Source organism: Hakea prostrata, chromosome 11 (genome assembly GCF_041222555.1).
Source record: "Hakea prostrata isolate BN-2017 chromosome 11, UWA_Hpros_2, whole genome shotgun sequence".
Classification (NCBI taxonomy): Eukaryota; Viridiplantae; Streptophyta; class Magnoliopsida; order Proteales; family Proteaceae; genus Hakea; species Hakea prostrata.
This window is the reverse complement of record NC_142610.1, coordinates 19,688,258-19,707,462: the sequence shown is the minus strand read 5'-3', so window position 1 is coordinate 19,707,462 and position 19,205 is coordinate 19,688,258. Positions and strand designations below refer to the sequence as shown.

The 19,205-nt window shown below is 37.8% G+C and overlaps 2 protein-coding genes across 2 annotated transcripts; both read right to left on the bottom strand.

Annotated features, from left to right (window-relative positions):
- Positions 1-3: 3 nt before the first annotated feature.
- LOC149000680 (putative RNA-dependent RNA polymerase 1) lies at positions 4-7,996 on the bottom strand. The gene is made up of 5 exons (XM_089140471.1): positions 7,762-7,996; positions 5,314-5,857; positions 2,587-4,490; positions 1,785-1,935; positions 4-1,029 (listed from the first exon to the last, which is right to left on the bottom strand). The coding sequence occupies exons 2-5, from the start codon at positions 5,836-5,838 to the stop codon at positions 193-195; spliced, it is 3,417 nt and encodes a 1,138-aa protein (XP_088996597.1). The 5' UTR covers positions 5,839-5,857; positions 7,762-7,996; the 3' UTR covers positions 4-192.
- Positions 7,997-10,142: 2,146 nt separating this feature from the next.
- On the bottom strand, positions 10,143-18,826 carry LOC149000679 (Sec14p-like phosphatidylinositol transfer family protein). Its single transcript, XM_089140037.1, has 7 exons — positions 18,571-18,826; positions 18,207-18,462; positions 17,837-17,873; positions 16,391-16,508; positions 15,120-15,230; positions 14,233-14,382; positions 10,143-13,965 (listed from the first exon to the last, which is right to left on the bottom strand). The coding sequence occupies exons 1-6, from the start codon at positions 18,640-18,642 to the stop codon at positions 14,239-14,241; spliced, it is 738 nt and encodes a 245-aa protein (XP_088996163.1). The 5' UTR covers positions 18,643-18,826; the 3' UTR covers positions 10,143-13,965; positions 14,233-14,238.
- Between the last annotated feature and the right edge of the window lie 379 nt (positions 18,827-19,205).

The following is a 19,205-nucleotide window of genomic DNA, read 5'->3' as shown; positions in this document are numbered from 1 at the left end:
AAATGCTTTGGATTGAAATTATAAGTTCATAACACAACAGTCATTCAGCAGCTCAGTCAAGCCTCTCTATTTACATTACATTCAGAAAGTATCATCAAGCCCTAACTTTTTACACATCTAAATCGACTTTCCAATCCAAACACAAAACAACACAAGCAACATCAGAAATTAATGTAATTTAAGGGAACCCTGCTACCCAACTGAGAGCTTGAGACCACCTGCAAATTGGCGTTGCAGTGATGAAAAATTAGTAGATCTTTTGATACTGCTTCCATCCTTCTTGATCTGTATTAGCTTGTCATAGATGCACCATGGGAAACTCAGGAAATGATCCCAATTCAATCCCTCATTGTAGCTTCCCCAATAATCAGGATGATATGTGACATGATACCAAGCTGATGCCTTCGCATATATCTTATCAGGAGATGAACCTGACCCAAGTCCCTTTTCAAACCATTCCCTAGCCTCCTTCTTCAAGGACCTGACAGCCAATCCAATTGCCTCTGCATCTCGTTTCTTTGTAAATGATTTTGCCATCTTCATGATATTCCCACCAAGGATTTCTGCCTCGGTATTTATGCCATAATAATCCATTAGGTATCCCAACTTGGAATCATACTCTTCTTTGTAATAGAAAGCCTCATCAATGTAATCCTCAAAGCCATCAACCTCCATGCAAGGGTCATAAGATCTCCTTGCCTCTTCTAGAGTAAATTTTAGAGAGAATGTCTGTGATGGTTTGTCTTTTATATCTCTGAAAAGTTTTCCAATAACTCTTCGTGATTCATAGGTTGGCCTGTCAAGCTTTTCCATGAAATCTGGAAATTCACTGACACGCAAGTAATCTGGAATCTCAGCTGGTACACCAGTCTTTGGGAAATCAACAGCAATAGAAAATAGCTTTGCAAGATCTAGACAGTTTTTGCTCTCTGCCTTGTTTGGTTCCCTGTCAGCAAACACTGTGTGAGCATTTGCAATGATTCCAAGGCTTTCATTCACAATGTACTCGGTGAAATATTCCTCAACTTCCTGCGCCAGACAAAAAGGAAAATGACTCCGATGGATTTTCAGTTCTACAACTAACGAAGAATTAGTGCAAGAGCCTATAGCCATGGATCTTAGAAGCACATCTAAATGCAGCTTTTACAATTACAAGCAAAATTTGTGATGAATTGTCAAAAGAACATGGTCGGATGCAAATTTGAACTTCAAAGAAAGTAGATATTGGATATTTATCAAATAGACCTTTTCCATTACACAATTTAAGCACTTATCTAGTTTTGCAGAAAACAGTAATAAGTACCATCAAGAGTAACATTGAAAGAACATGGCAACGTTTTAGTATAGAAGTTCACGTAGATTCGTTTGAACAACCATGAGAGAGAATGTGCTAGAGACTTCATCAAGTGTGCAAGAATGAAAGCATAAGTAGAGGAAATAATACAGAACAGGATTTTTTTTTAAAACAGAAAAACCTGATCATTTGATACAGCAAACTCCATTGATAGAGATCAAAATCTGCAAGGCATTAATTAATCCTCATGGGGACCATGAGTACATAATGAAATCTAAAAATTTTTCGTTTAGGACAATGACAGTGTTTATGTAATAAATCAATATAAAACTACAAGAAGTTCCAAGGAACATACTCCATTATCCAATTCAATGACTCATAATTACAGTTCACACTACAAAAAAAGATTAAGCGACAACCACTATCATTATCTAAAGATACTGAAGAGTTTAAGAAATATATTTTGCAACCTAAAATGCAAGACTGGTACCTCAATCGTAACATCATGGTCCAGGGACAAAGTTGGTGCTGGAACATACTCCATGGGTTGGATTTGCCGGGTAGGAATAAGTGCAGAGTCCCAACTTACAAAATATACATCTCCATCTAAATCACTCCCTGAACATTCATTTGGATGTGGTCTACAACAACGGTTCAGGAAACATTAGAAACAAGTTTTAGTCAAGGAAAACTTGAGATCCATAAAGAGAATTTACATCAAAGGAACTCAATAACGGAATGCGGGGCGTAAAAAATAAATAACAGCCAACTTATTTCTTTAATTTGTTAAAAAGAAAAACTGAAACCCCTCTGTTTGCTTGCAGTTGATTGGGAGCTCCACTGCATGATATTCAAAACAACCAAATTTTCAGTTATATAAATTTAACAAAAAAGGGGGTAGATCCTGGAGAATGGTATGGTTGCTCCATAGTGACCAAAGTGGTCATGGGTTTGAGTCTCTGGAAAACCTCCCCAGGAAGCATGGGTATGGTGACACTCTGTATTTATGACCTCCCAGAGTCTAGACCCGCAGTGGTGGGAGGCTGCTGCACTGGGTATGCCGTTCTAATTGAAAACAGTTATAAGAAGGGAGGGAGAAAGGTAAGGGGGCCCAACCCATGATGGAAGGACAAAACTCAGGTACAGTTACATCATGGATGGTACAAGTTATGTCTTCATAAGCATCTATTTAACATAAGTGAAACTAAGTTCCCGAATTCCATTCAGGGAAAATATCAAGATCCAGTATGGTAAAAGGTAATTACTGGAATAAATAATTAAAAGTGTCTCACCTTGGTCCTTTTTGTGGGAAAACAACACAATCCACCATATGATGCAATGCCGGGACATCAACAGCTTGCAAAACACGCACGTCCCCAGGATGTAAGCATGGGTTTTTAGCAACAACTACCTTTCCCTCAACAATAAATTTTTGCTGGTCCAAATCATTTCTGTGAAACATAAAAGAGGAATTCCCATGAAACCCAACGCTAGAAACTTGGACAAACACTTGCCCATATTCCAAGGTTCGAGTTTCATCCATACATCCCATTAATGATCTTCCATCTGAAACGAATATCCTTGACTTGGTTCGTAATTCTTGAAGCTTAGCAGCCTGAAATGCATGTAGCATCATTGAAAGGAATGGCTCTTCACTAGGCTTATAGCCACACTTCAACATTTCCTTGAGAACGTTACTGTTTTCACCTGGAGACATCAGATCAAGTGCTTCCTGTGCCCTTGATGGATCAGTTAGAATAGCATCCAGCTCGTCTACAGCCTGCCTTTGCTTCTCTAGAAATATACGATCGTTCACTCCAAGTGTTGACAAAAGGGTGATTAGTTGACGATTGAGAAAACAAGGCTGGTACTTGCTCCATGCCAGAACATCCAGTTTTGTGTTCTCTGATTCATACTTGTGCATGCTTTTTCTCAGGGACAATTTCATTGTTGATGTTGGATCTACAGCCACAACACCCTTGTAACCACCATACCTGATTTGAAAGGCAGATGGATTAGAACCCCTTAAGCCACACTTTCTTGCAACTTTTGCTGCAAAATCAGCAGAAATTTTACCAATCCCATCTGAGAAAACATACGTCATCCGTCTTCTTCGCAGCTCTATATCCAAGATGGGTTCAACTTCATGCTTTTCAACACTAAGAGTTTCTGTGGAAGAACTGAAAGATTGACCCAACCTAGCAGCATACTTTGCCACATTTTTTATTTCATGAAAATCACCCATCCATTTTCTGATCTCTGAAGCTGTAATCCCGTCATTCGTTTTTGCAAACATCCATGCAGAATTATCCCGCAACTGACTCGATGAGAAGGCAAGGAAATCAAACCGCTTTTCTCCAATAACTATGCCATTTCTTAATGTAGATAGTATCCTTTTATAAATTCCTGTGCGCCTTTCTTCACTGCCATTAGATGTACGTGGAGATAAATCACTTGAAAACATTTTATCCAAATTTTCATCAACAAAGGAGACACGAATAAAATTATCAATGTATTTAGAGTAGTGGCGTAGCACCCGATTCGAAACATTAGCTTCAGGACCAGAAAAGTAAACTTTACTGGGGGTTATTTGAACCCTGCGAACATATACCAAGCCAGCATCCAACGGTATAGTAGGGGAACTAACAGTGCGCTTGGATCCACGGTATCTTCCATATTGTTCGCGGAGCCACCTAATTGGATCATAGCAGCATTCCTTCAAATGAAACAGCTTCTCCAACGCATTTTCTATGTAGTTAACTGGAATAAAATCAGGATGAACTAATTTGAAAAAGTTAGCATCAAGTGTTGGCCCTGCAAGGCACCCATTTTGAACCAAAGAACACACCCTAAACAGGATGTCATATGGGAAACTCCGCAACTCGGGAACATTAGGAGGGCCAACAATCGGGACTAGATCCAGATTCTTAGAGAATGCTGATCCACTCTTCAAGGTGAACTGACCTTTAACTTCTTCATAGAAGATAAAATAGTCTTTCAAATCTGGAAGTGCATAGCTGTTTAGAAGCCTTAAACACAAGGTAGAAGATTGGCCAATACAGCATGAGTGGGTGAAATCAGTTGCTCTATCCCACTGATCATCTGAAGCATCCTTGAAATAGTTTAAACTGGGATCTTCAAACACATGGCTGGAAGAGCGTATGGGTTTCTCATAGATCCGAGGAGCACCAACCACCTGAAATTTGAAGAAGTCAATTCATGCTTTGTGTAAGATTCAAATGTTCAGAGAAGTCATGTTTGGACCATAAGTTTATAGTAAAATGGTAAATTTCAAGCAAAGAAATGAAGTAGTAGACTATTAAATTAAATCAATTGCAAAATGCTAACAAGCATTGCTTGTATTTAATTCCACAGAGAGTCTGCAATGGAGAACTACACTCTAGCATTCAAGATGCACAGGGAGCTTCCATGCTGCCTGTTCTGCACTTGTGTGTGGATATTTCAGTCCGACCAGTTATTGAGGCAATGTACTATAGTTACTCATGTGCACCAATCAAGTATGCCGAGACAAATCAATTGTATACGGGTTCTCAATATGCCTAGACAAATCAACATAGATCGGCTCTCAGAATTTCTATTGATTCCATTCTAGATTTAGATTTGCACATATAAAAGCTTACTAACAGTGTAGAAATATCTATAAAATTTATAAGAAGCACAAGAATTATTATGGTTTTGTTCGAATAAAAAACTCACAATTCCAATTGCAAAAGTAGGATCACATGCAAACTTACTCAAGAGTGCCAGAATCCCTTAGTATGCCTTTACATGAATATTACTACACAAGCAATGAAACCAGGAGCAGTTGAGGGTCACTTTTTCTCTTTATATGACATTGAATTGTGATGTCTCACTAGATCATAGGTTAATTCCAATGGTAATAGATCATTGGGCAACCAAACTAATTAAAAAAATCATCATCATGTGATGCAATGGATAAAATCATGATCAAATTGAATTAAAAAGTAAAATATTGAAACTACTACTATTGGGCATACCTGAATGACGAGATACTTGTAATTACCATTTGGACAGCGAAGCTGGATTTTCCAAATGTCCTCATAAGTTAGTTCAAGCTTATATCGTAAACCTCCATGAGACAGGACAAAGTGTATTTTCCGCATGTCAAAACCAAAGTTAACCATAACATTCTGGGCTGTATAGAGAACACAGAGCTCATCACTTGAAACTTGACAGCCAAAATGCAGAGTGGTATTCTCCAGACTGAGAATTGGTGACCTTGGCTTAGGCACTATATCACGTTCCACATGCTTAACACGCAGCGAACGATTCTGGAAATACAGCTGATTCCTGGCTAATGAGGTTATTAGATCAGCCCATTTAGCATATGTAAATTGCACAATTGCAAAAGCTAATGCTTCTCTATCAGGCCTCAGATTCTTGGGTGGCCTGAATTTTATTGCATAAACTGTTCCATTGCCAGTGTAGCCCTCTAGGAAGTTCTTAACTTCTTCTGCATTCGCATCAGCAGGGAACGGATCAAGGCGAATTGTTCTCCCCATCTCCTTCGTCCAAACCAAACTGCAGTTCCATGTTATTTCATACAAAATAAGTGACTCTGAAAAGCGAATACACACATGATATTTAAGAGGCATAAAGAAAAACTAGCTTCTTTTACTAGCAAACTAGGTCATTTCAACTCCAAAGCCCAGTCAAGTCAACACACATAGAGTTCCAAAAACATAAGAAAGTTAAAGCCCATGGTAAAGTGATCCTGCCTCAACAACTATTGGAGTTATAGCCATTGCAGAGCATAAGAAAGATAAAATCACAATTTGGCACTGTTATGTGGGCAATATGGAAGTAAGTCTGCAAGCCCAAATCTGAGGGTGGACTTAGAAAGTCTGTAGAATCAGAGATTAAAACATTGCGGGCCTCCTCACACTCATTCAGAAAGATCATCACCAAGGAAAATTACATTTGGGTGAATTGGGTCTACTCCTACCTCCTCAAGTGTGAGTCTTTGTGGTCCACCCCCTATTCCTCCTAATCCCTCTGGATCTAAAGGAATTTATTAACCTTAGTCCCCTAGAATCCTCAACCATCTCTCTTCACATTACCAATGGCTCTTCTTTCTCCTTTTGGCTTGACCCTTGGCATCCTGCTGGAACGGTCTCCCAAGTAGTTGGGGCCTAAGCCCTTTACTCCTCTAGGTCAAATTGTTTTGGCTCCCCTGCAACATCCCTAGGCAATTGTTCACCTCCTGGAGAGTCTTTACCAACTGCCTCCCTACCCCACCCTCCCTTTTCCATCGCCATATCCTTGTCTCCCCTCAATGCATTTTTTCCCCTCCACAGTTTAGGGATCTCCCTCATCTCTTCTTCTGGGTGGATAGAAAGACAAATCTCTGGGCAGGACCCTTGCAAATTGGTATGGGTGGGCAATCCGCCAATGCCCTTTTTCTGAGCATATTTGACATGTGGCTCTAGCTTCTATTTGGCACTGGTTTAGAAGCCCTCAGCCTTTGGACATTGAAGTTCGTTGGGTCCTGTCTTCTTTCAGAGGTTCTTCCATTGTAGACACGACTGGAAATCTAGTTTCCATATCCTACATCTCCCACATTTGGCTCAAAAGGAACCTTTGCAGATGGACTTCCAAATCCATATCTCCAGACCAAATCTGGAAAGCCATCTATAAGGATTTTGCTCCATTAATTTTGTCATCCCTCACAAGCCCCTTATAGATTGCCTAATGAATAGGCATATTGTTGTTACCTGGGGTTTAGATGTTTTTGTGTTCATCTCAAGCTGATATACTTCCCTCTTGTACATTCTCTCCCCTACCCCTTTTCTTTCTTTTTGGGTAATATATTATTTATTCATCCAAAAAAAGAAAATATGGCTCTATCTAATGTATTGAAACCAGATTGAGCCAACATAGTACGAGATAAAGTTCAAAGGGTTGGATTTATCATATTTCATCAGCTCTAAAGCTTTTGACACATCAGTCACATACCTTCTTGTACATTCCTTCATGCATGATGATCTAAAACCAAGTAAGTGACAGCTAAAGGCTAGTACATACATGATGTTCAAAAAACATTAAGAAAATTATCATCTTTTATCAGGAAAAAGAGTTGCAATTTCCCCTTTCTAATTTCCAGAAGAATGGCTAAGCCCATGGTCTGGAGACCCTGCTTCAACTAGTAGCAGTGCTGAAGCCATTACAGAGGCTAAAAAATGTAAAATCACAACTTAACACTTCAAAAATAGTATATAAACTGCTTAATGGTTAATCATGTCGTCCAGAAGATTGAAAAACTGAAAACAGAAGGCAGGATACCAGAGAAATGCAATGTAATACTTAAAAGAAGACGAGATGAAACAATACCAATTACTTAGAAACCAAAGCATAAGAACAACAATTGTACTAAACCCATTTCCTGAAAGATAAAATATGAAAATCACAATAGTCCAGATAACTACCTGATCTTAGAGGTCTGAAAAGAAGATTCAGAATTGCTGAAACCACTGAGAGTAGATAGATGTTTTCAAAACGAAGCAGTTGAAGCGAGGAAACTAAGAACCTTAAACCATAAAATCCACCATGGTTGCTTTTCTTGGCAACAAACAATGCTTTATCAATCCCAAGGAAAGAGGAAGGAATGTGATCTTTCCTCAAGTAATTCTAGCAGACCACCAAGCAAGAAATGAAGTATCGTCTTCCTTTCTGGGCTTTTGCTTTATTCCACCCTTACCCATTTTATATTGGAAATTTCTTTCAGACCCGTGTGTCTGAACAGTCCAACTGCTATAACTACCGTCGGATCAGAATCCTTGTCAAATATGGGCCCAGAACAAGTGTGATGGGAGCTTCACCAAGCGACACGTGGCAAATTTTATTTGTCGTAACTCAACTATTTTATCTGAACTGTTTCAAGTCAATCGAAGTCGTCGTGACGTGGTCGTTTCCTTTCGAAGACGAAATGCGTTAGTAGGGTCCACATTTAGCCAAATCAATAGTAATTAGTATTTAGTAATATACTATTTGTTAATTACGTAAATACCCTTGCGGTCACCTATTTTTACATCAATTATTTGTCAAATTTTTTTATTAAAAATATCCCTTTAACCTTCACATTTCTTGTTAATATTTTCATATATATTGACTTATAATTTTTTAGGAAAGACATCTCAAACTACATCAAATTAGCAATGACCCTTTGATTAGAAAAAATGATGAAAATGTCCTTATTTTTATTATTATTATATATTTTATAATATAAAATGATAAATAAAAGGAAAAAATGAAATTTTTAGAACTTTATTTTATTGAAGACAACATTGTAAAATCACAAAAGAGAAAAGTAAATTAAAAAACATATTTTTTTTCAACTATGATTTAATAAATTTACAAATAAGATGTACTTTTGCAAATTCATGAAAGATGGCTCAAAAATATTCCCACAAATTCCAAAGGGAAAATTCCAAAGTACTACAGAACAACATTTCTTTTGGACTTTTTCAGCAAACATGATTGGTTTTCTTGAGAAACCAATGTTTGTGAAACTTGACCCCCAAGCAGAGACTCTTATTGGATAGTTGGAACTTTGTTTAACCTTCTTGTGGGGTTCATCTCTAAGGCATACAACTCAGAGCAGCATGGAATACTTGGTAATGAAACTTAACCCCCAAGCAAAGGATCTCATTGGATAGATAATTGGAACTTTGTGTAACCTCCTTGTGGGGTTCATCTCAAAGAGAAAGTGGTATTGTTGTGATGGGACTGCTAGTTCTAAGAAATTTCCAAGAAATCAATACAAGACTTCCTGGTCTTCTCTCACCAGCTCACATATATTTTACTAAAACTCTATATCATCTTTTTCTTTGATAGTAATTTTTTTCTACTCCATAATGTTTAATAAGATTAGGGGTTTTGGGTTTTTTTTTTTTTGAAAAATAATGTTTTCTTCTTTACTCTTGAAAATTTCTCATTTAGACCCTTCAAGGTGTCCAATAATTTGTGAATCTTACTTGTTTTTGCCCTTTTAATGTAAAATACAAATTTAGATTCATACATGATTGATGATTGATTCTTGGGTGGTTTTGAAAAGATTGTTTTACTGGAATCTAGAAAATTGAATATAGAAACAAGGTTCCAATTATTAGGTAATGTGGAAAATCTTAAAATGTCATGATGAAGACCTTAGATGGGCCATGATGAAAGCAAAAGCCTTAGTCATACGCTATCAACAAAACAAAGACTAGGAACATGGCCACCACGTTAAAAAGCACCAACCAACGACAAATGTCCAACGTTTGTTTGCAAAGGTGGGGTGGGAAAAAAAGAGTGGGAAAAAAAAATATGTAAGTCCCATATGTAGTGGGGCGAGGGAGAAAAAAAGAAAAATGTTTTGTGGAAAAGTGATAGGGGTGGGTTCTACTTTTTACTTTTCCCAACTTTCCCACAAAGTCCCACCAAATATTTAGAGTTTTAAAATGGCATGGGGTGGGAAAGTTGGGCTGCACATCCAGCAGATTTCCCACTTTCCCACCCCAAGCAACCAAATAATGTATCATTTCAGGATTTAAAAGAAAAGTAAAAAATCTACACTTTTTTCAAGAATTTTCCCACCCCACCTTTATCAGCAAACAAACGCAGCAAGGGTATCTATCAACCCATCAAAACTTGAAAAAGCAGATGATGAATTATTCTAAATCCCAACTTTGTTTCAACCCAAATACACCCGCAAAGGTGAAGCAATGGTCTAGTAGAGTTCTAAAAATGAAATATGGTGATGGACTTGCACATTACTTGGGGCTACCTTCATAGATAGGTGCAAACAAGGTCAAGCTATGCCATAGTTTGAATGATAAATTGGGGACTTAGACTAAGGGGTTGGAACCATAAGTTTTTGTCACACAGAGGGAAGGAAATTCCTTTGAAATCAACAGGTCTTTCTATTTTGAATTACAAAGTCTATCATTTAAAGCTACCAAAGAACATCCACAAGAAAATCAATTCCAAAGCTAGGCGTTTCTTTGGGGAGCAATGAAGGAGTCACAGTCCTACACACACTGGATTGTGTGGAAAAAGCTTTGTAAACAAAAGGAGGTAGTGTGATGGGTTTCGCAGCTTGCATAATTGAGCGATGCTTGCGAAATCTGCATGGGGTTTGTAGCAATATTCAGAGTTAGAATGGAGACGTTTGATGAGATCTTTGTATTTCCTCACATCAGATATCTTGCAAGCACGTATGGGTAATTCTCCCTCCTGGGTTTGGAGAAGGGTTCCACAGGAGTGTGGGTGATGGCCTTACTGTGAATATTATTCCAAGATAAATGGCTTCCAGGGCTACTTGAAGGACTTGGTACATAACACTGTTGAACAAGCTTTTTCCACCAAATATAGTGAGAGCGATCCAAAACATCCAGTGTTGCAGAGAGGATACAGGAACAATCATTCATATATTTCTTCACTACCCCTATACTCAAAGTGTGTGTGTGGTTTTGATGCCCCTTGACGGTGCATGCAGAGGTGTTCCAAAGCTCCCAATTTACTTGCTGGTTAAGAGTTGGTAGGACAATGTTGTGCTGTGTGACAGTTTGTGTGGAGAGCCAAAAACTCAATGGTCCTTAGTAAGGAGGACTAGGCTCAAGAGGATGTTTGGACTTAGGCAACTCAAGCTTATAATGAATTTAAAGGAGCCTTAGCAAGACCACAGAGAGTTATCTACCATCCTTGGATACAAAGAAGACTTTAGTGGCAAGAGTGAAGAGTTGGCTATTAGAGGTGGTGCTCTTGAGGGTTTGGACAAACTGTTGATAAGTTATTTAGTGCTTTTCAACTCCTTAGAGGTTATTCAATTCTTTGGAGGATTTTTTGAGGAGGCTTGCATCATGGGCAATCATTCCAATGTTGGATGATATACGTATGTTATCATCATGTTTTTATGCATGTACCTAGAGCTGAAAATGTTAATGCTCTAGCCCGAAGCCTCGAAGGGCCATGTCTTTGTAGCTTCAGACCTATTGTTGTCCACTCCATGATTGTTTGATCTCTGTAGGACATTTTCTGTTGGCTACTTTGTTGCGGAATAATGGACCTTAAACCAAAAATAAAAATGAAAACCCTTGTGTTATTTTGGAGAAATTATTATATAAATCCCAAAAACATTAACCACCCTCTTCACATGTTAAGATAAGACTAGCTAGGAAATTAGTAGTCATAAATGGAAATCGATTATGGTTGTTAGGATTAAGAATTCATTTTAGAATTAATCCAATTTCCAAATATATTTATGCAACTAGTATCGACAGACTCTCATACTTGGAGATTCAAATTGGTTAGACTAAGAGGATTTTGCAAAGTCCGGATCACCTCCCTTGATTGCTCCCGAGTCCGGATCAGCTACCCGTCGGGGTAGCACTTTGTGCTCCCCGATGGCTTTACCACCATAAATACAGGGGGACCCCGGGGTTGGGTGATGGGAGGATTTTTTTTTATTTATTTATTATTTTTTACCGGTGGGTCCCACCGAATTTGTGGTGGTAAACCCGTCGGGGAGCACAGAGTGCGCTCCCCGTCAGGAGTGATGATCCGGATTCATTGCTCCCATGAGGGGTTTCAAGCACAGAAATGGGGTAGGGCCCACTAGATAAATATTAAAGTTAATGAAAAATGCAAATCCAGCGAATCCTCTTTTCGTGGTCAAAACACGTCATGGAGCACATTATGCTTCCCACCAAGGGAGGTGATCCAGATTGGATTCTACACGTTACCTTTATCGAGTCTGGATCACCTACTCTGATACTTTTTGACCACAGAAATAAGAATGACGCCCACTGGATAAATACTAAAAATGAGTAAAAAATAAAAACCCAATCCTCATGCCTATTTCTGTGGTCATAAAGTGTCCCAGGAGCACGTTGTATTCCCCTTCGAAGGAAGAGTGTCAGGAGAGCACATTGTATTCTCCTTAGGAAGAGGTGATCCAAACTCACCTTTATCAGCACAGAGGTAGAGAGTGTGTTATCTATATAAACAGATAGAGGGAGAGAGGGAGTCATGAGATCAGAGAGAGGGAGTCATGAGGTCTAGAGAGAGGGAGACAGTTCTAGAGAGAGAGTCTCTGATTTCTAAGAAGGCAGGGAAGACTCCTAATTTGTTGGGTGTAATGTTTAGTTGTTTTCAGGGATGAAGAAATCAGTCTAGAACTCAGAAATCAGAGACTCTCTCTCTCTAGAACTCTCTCCCTCTCTCTAGACCTCATGACTCATGAAAACAGTCTCTTATTTCTTCATACCTGGAACAACAGAACACTTCACCAACAAATTAAGGTTTGTCTTCCCCACCTTCTCCTCCTCTTCCTTTCTTTAATTCTTCCTTTATCACTGCTTTTTTCTATAAGATATCTCTTCTTTATTTGTGGGTTTAAGCTTTCATGGCAGTTTTGGAACTCATAGAGGTTGAAATTGTTTTTCTCCTCTTTCAGGGAAGAACCATTAGTCTTTCTGATACAGAGTAAGGAGATAACCCTTTTGAACTTCTTTCTCCATTTTTATTTACGGTTTCCATTTAAACTGTTACCTGATCAACTCAAAAAAATGCAGGTAAAGTGAAGAAAGAAGCATGTAATTCAGGTTGGGCATGTAATTTAGGTTTGGGATTTTGGATTGGAAACAACACTTTTTGCAATCCCAGGTTCTCCTTTTTTTGGAAGTTTTATTTCAAATATCCAATCTAGAACCGTAACCTGAATCACGCCCAACATACCCTTTAATCCTGATGCTTCCGCAGTGGCCATGCCACTTCTCATGATGATCAAGAACAGGACGAAGAGGAGGAACAACCGCAGCACAAGAGGAAGCATCAAACTGAGAGACAGATTCAAGAGATGCATATTCTTTTTCTTTCTAACATAACTCTCTCATACATTTTCAATGGACGCATCAAGAATGCCACTGATACCTTTACTTCTTGTTCCAGGTTGAACCTCTGAGCATGGAATGGATTGATCTCAAGATGGGCAGGATAGACAGTAGCTGAACTGAACCACCATGGGTGCAAGCAACTGATGCTAGCTATATGTGCAGTAGGGAGAATGACTGCAATATGCATTATGAGCAGCAAAATGGCTGCTGAAATCTCATTCTAGGAAGAAGAAAAAGAAATGGTGATGGTGCAAGGACGGAAACTTCAGGTTACAGGAAGGGGAGAGCAAAAGGATTAGAATGCCATACTGAAGACCTTAGATGGGGCGATGCAGGAAACCAAAGCCTTACATATACACCATTGACAAAACAGAGAATGGAAGCATCGCCCCTAGGCTAGCATTGAGACCAATAAAAATGCTTGACAAGCATCAACAAGTGAAAGAATTTCACCTTTCATAGGGTCAAGATAGTCATATTATCTCCATTTTATGTCCACAGAAACTCCAGGCAATTCTTCCCATAAGAATTACCAAAAGTTTCATCTTAATACAAGGAGTTACATCACAGTTTTGCAGTTGTAAGAATTTCTAGTGCAACCCCAAATGGTATAACATGCTAATTGATAGATTTATATGAAAGATATGTAATCAGTAGATTTGCCTTCAACCTCTCTGAACTTGGACCCATGCTTTAGACTTTTGTTACTCCAGCATGGAATTGTTGTATGGTTACTAGTTCCTGCTGCACCCTACCCTGTGTTTGCATGAATATCATGGTCTATTAACTTGACAAGAAATACAGGTCTTTCTGATGAATGATTTTAACTTGCAATTGTGACTAAAGCAAAATTAGACAATGACAATACAAAAACAGTGAGAATTAAGGTAAGAAACATAAATTAGCAGCAAAATGGAAACAGAGAGAAGAGGTTATAAAGAAAAAACTTGAGAATATGAAATGCAACATGGAGATTTGTTTACTCATTTTCTCAGGCTATAAGGTTCTAGTGCAAGAAATTACCTTTTCTTAGTTCTCTACTGGGAAGTGTTCAAGTTTAACATCTTGGAGAGCAACAAGCTTTGCTTGTCCTCCATATTCTTCTGGCAGAACTTCCTCTCCGACTTCTTCTAGGAAATTTTTATGTTCATCCTCACTGGTTACTATCACTACCTGCATTTATAAAAACAAAGTCCAACTCTTGAGAGTATATTTTAATGGTCAAACTAAACCCAATTCTGAATCTAGCATTAGGAAATCTGCAATTCTATTTTAAAAGATCTTGCATTTTACTTTCTCAAAAAAGGAAAGATTTTCCATACAGATGATTGAACTTTCAGTTAGTAGCTAAGCCTCCCTCCAACACAAAAATATTCTCGCAACTATATCAGGTATGCATGAATTGAATTACAATCAGATGTGCAAGAAAAGCTCAAATGGGAAACCATTAGGTGATTTTTGAGCTGGACTGAAGCTATTTTTCTTTTCTTCTTTTTTATTTTCTTTTCTTCTTCTTCTTCTTCTTCTTTTTTTTTTTTTTTTTTTTTTTTTTTTGGCCCTTTTCAATTTTGTTCATGTCTACATTGTCAAACCCAACTCAAATATCGAGATCAGCGTATCCAAACAAACAGGGTTTACTAAATTTGTATCAGTTAAAAAGTAACATTGTATCTAGTGGTGAAACCAACACCTCTTAGTGAAGAGGTCGTGGGTTCGACTCTTGCTAAGGCATATTAATATCCCCATCCCGGGCTTAATAAGCCCCCTTTGTACCCAAAAAAAAAAAGAAAAAAGGTAACATTGTATCTGCATAAAAATATTCCCTCCATCCCTTCATGATGATTTAGGAAATTACTCTCTATATCCAATACAACACATATTTATAGGCATGCACAATTTTGTTCATGTACCTTTTCAAGTGTTGCCTTCTCCAGGAAGCGGGAAACAAATCTCCAAACACTCACAAAAAACCATGGCATGCTCAAAATGAACAACTTTGCCAATCGATCAGGATAGTAAGACTGCATAAAACCAGAAAGCATATAGATGGTATTGCTTAGTCCTTATTTATCATTTCTGCACTGGCATGTCTTACAAAATAACATCATCCTGCTTAGAAATTGAGATAAGAGAAAGATGCAACAACATTGGAAATGTTATAAATATAATCAACAATATAGGAAATTAGAAGTTCAAGATGGCAAAGTGGGGAGGGGGATTCCTTATTTGTTATGTTACTGCCATACCCAACAATTTTCAAGAGGGAACCTTACTCTGTCAAAGAACGTGCCTTAAGACCAATTATGCAAAGAGAAAGTACTCTGTTTTACATTTCTTAACAGATCCAGGATTGATTAAAATTAACAAATGCAAGCAATCCTTGAAAACCAATTCCTGAGGTGACTTGGCCCAAAAGATAAATTAAGAAAATCTTTCTAACATATAGAAAATGTCCCTCAGGAATTACAGACAAATTATCACTAAGTGACACCCAAGTTTGAAGGAATTTTGAAGCCAGTGGGAAGAGATTACTCTCCCAGGATATCATAGATAGGATTTGAGAAATGGATCAACTGTGTTTTGAGGGAACACTAGACCTACCCTCTCAAAAAAGTGAAACATGTTCAGTTTTAAATAGGATTTGAGAAATGTATCAACTGTGTTTTGTGGGAACACTAGACCTACCCTCTCAAAAAAGTGAAACATGTTCAGTTATAAACTATGTTCTGCAAAAACAAAGATCTGAAGATAGGAGCAACTGCCTACTCAAATTAGGTCTCCAGCTCAATCTTGATAAGTTTTTTATGCAAAGCTAAAATGTCTTCTTAACTTATATTTTTATCATAGTTTCTTACAAACTGATCAGTGATATGAGGGTATCCAATTTCCTACACAAGTTACATCATTTACCATGGCTCATGGATTAATATAGTCCAAGTTCCACAATCTAACAACTGAATTAGGTTCGTCCTACCACTTCCATGGATACTAACTCTAATTAATTGAATAATTTAGCTATTTAATGTGCACAACCAACAATTAATACTACATGTTTGAGTGAACTAATTATTCTAGAATCTAGTTCTCCAAAGTCCTAAAGCGTAATCCTAGTTTTCTTCGTCCATTTCTGTGCCAATATTTTGTAATGCATGTTAATCATAGAAAATACTGAATAACATACCTGTAAAAACTGAAATCCAGTAATTAAAGCACGTGCATCTATGTTCTTTATCGTAATTTGTTGCAAATCGATAATGCCAATCAACTTCTCGTTGCCTATTTCTTTTCCCTTGAAAGAACTGAAACAAGCATAAAGAAATGTCAGCATCTAAAAGCTAAAGAAAATAGTATATAAAAGGTACATTGGCTAATTAAGGGTGTCAAATGGAACAGTTTTAGAAAATAAGAATGTTACTACACTAGTTGCAATCCACATGTGCTGATCAAAAAACTTCCCAATATGCTGTACCATCCCAAAACTATGATCCGGTCCTTTATATTATGGAACACTTCAGTTTCTTTTCACTGGGGTTTAGAGGCCCTCAATATAAGTGTTTATTAGACACAAAACCCTTTGTTTATCTTTGTGGTTGCAACATAACCCTGATAAAGTAATAACTATTAAGTGTTAATCCCAAGAGAGTAGCTCAGTTAGCAAAGATTAACAACCATAATTAAGAGGTAATGAGTTCAAATCTCCTTCGGGCTTAGCTGTACCCCACCCTGCCACCACCACCCCCCCCCCCCCCCCCCCAAAACAAACAAAAACACCCAAATAATCAAGAAATAAGATAACTACTAACCAACCTGAATTAAATAAATATGTAACTTATAGAGGTCCCACTGGTTATGGTTTCAACTGCCTTCTTATTGGTCTTTTGGTTTTGGACCCATTCATCCCTTTCTGTAATAGATCCTCAAAATGATCCCATTTTGTAACGAACAGGTTTTTTAGCAGACTCCAGATCCAATCCAAAATAAAATTGTTATGGCTAACAATCTGCTGGGTTACCTCTCATAATCTCATCCAGCAATTGAGAGGAGGCTCAATCCTCATATTTCAAAGCTTGCTTCAGTTCTTTCAATCATTTTGCCCATCAATTACAGGATCTTTTGACTTGGCATACTGCATAAGTAGCATTCTAAAACTTGACCAAGATTAACCTGTCAAAACATGAACTATGATGCTTTGTTTTTTTCTTCTTTTTTTTTTTCCGGGGGGATTGGTAGTGAACTGTTATGAGGCTCTTGATTGAAACAGAACACATGGGACTCATGACACTAACATCCATTAAATTTCATTAAAAAAAAAAAAAAAAAAAAAGAATGTCAAGTGGCTGATATAAAGAAGCCAACAAAGATCAATTTGAATTGGGACTCCAATAAGTTTTGATTTTCTTGGAAGATGGAAGACTGGCTAGAAACATATTTTTCACTTAATAACTCAATATCATACTCAGTCCCTTCAGTCTACTAGTTTTTTTTTAGAGGAAGAGCATCATTATTGGGTTTACTATTGATATACTACTATAGCCCCATAGAATGATTGATGAGACCCATTTTATTAATTTCAAATAAGGGGGAGTGTAATTATACATTTAACCAACAAATTATAGGATGGTCTCACCTTGCAATGGTTTTGTCCAGTAAATGCACCACAAATTCTGCATAGTCATATAGTCCAAAAAATTAATAGAATATTTTCTTTCTAAGATCCAAACACTATGGCAGAGCATGATTAGTAAAAGACGAAAGTTTCCATGAAAAAAAAATATATCTAAATAATCGTTAGTTCTGGGCAATTACTATCGTTTAAGTAATCAAAATTTAGTAGAATTATCTTTACAAGGAATCTTGTATGCAAACCCAAGTGATTAAATCGAAGTCGTCGAAATCAGTGGAGCCCATTTAGCAGTGATCACTAGATCACTAGAAACATTGATTGGATAAGATAACAAGCTAAGTAAAATTAAGCAGCAAAGGGGATAGTTTCATACTCTTGAGCTGAAGATGATCTCCAGAAGGATAATGCTTGCAGGTTTTAACCAGCATGACTGGGTGGCCATTCCTTGAAAGTCCCTGTAAGTAGACCTTCCTACTAGCCAATTCGTCTGGTACTTCAGATTCAGGAATAAACCCTAAGGGAACAAACTCAGCCCTCCACTTCTGCCACTGAACAAACATCTTAGCTGCCTTCTCAGGGTTCATTGATCTTGCTATCAAGAACCTCATGAGAGTTTGATCTCCATGATTCTGCAAGTAAAAGACCTCAAAATAATCAGAAAAAAACCACTGGAAAACCTGACTAGTAAACAGACTTGAACCCAAATGGAGTGACTAGAGAGAGGCTAATCAGCTTACATCGGTTGAAAACCCAAGCTTCTGAACAGATTTTCTCATCTGGGCAAGTGCCATTTCTTGATTTTCCTCCATCTTGTTCCAGTAATAACAGAAACCGGTGAAGAGTTAGTTTGCTTACAGACGGGAAGAGATGCTACCATGTGACGTGAAGCAGCGAAGAGAGAGAGAGAGAGTAAGGGAGAGAGTGACTGACTGAATTGACGAAATTGAAGAAAATGTAGACCACATAATGCGATAAATAGTGGAAGATCGGCATTGAGTCATTGGCAAAGCCAGATAAATTCTCAACAAGGGAACCGGGGAAGTTTGTGAGCGTTGGCGCGTGGCAAGAATCACGCATGGAGGTCGGTAGGATTCCAATTTAACGGTGTAAGATTGAGGTATACGACAATCACTGTGGTCCGTCCTAAGGTTACTGTTACGTATGCACCATGTATTCATGAATTGGTGGTTAACATTTAATGGCAATAACGTAAACGTCACCAATAATGTGTGGGATCCACATGATACCGACTTGCACGTGAAGTAAGCGAGATAGCTGGAAGAAAAACATGAAAAAGAGACCCAAGTTAATAACTGGTTTCGGTATAAATTAATGTCGGGTTCTAATGTAATATATTAGGTATGGATTTATT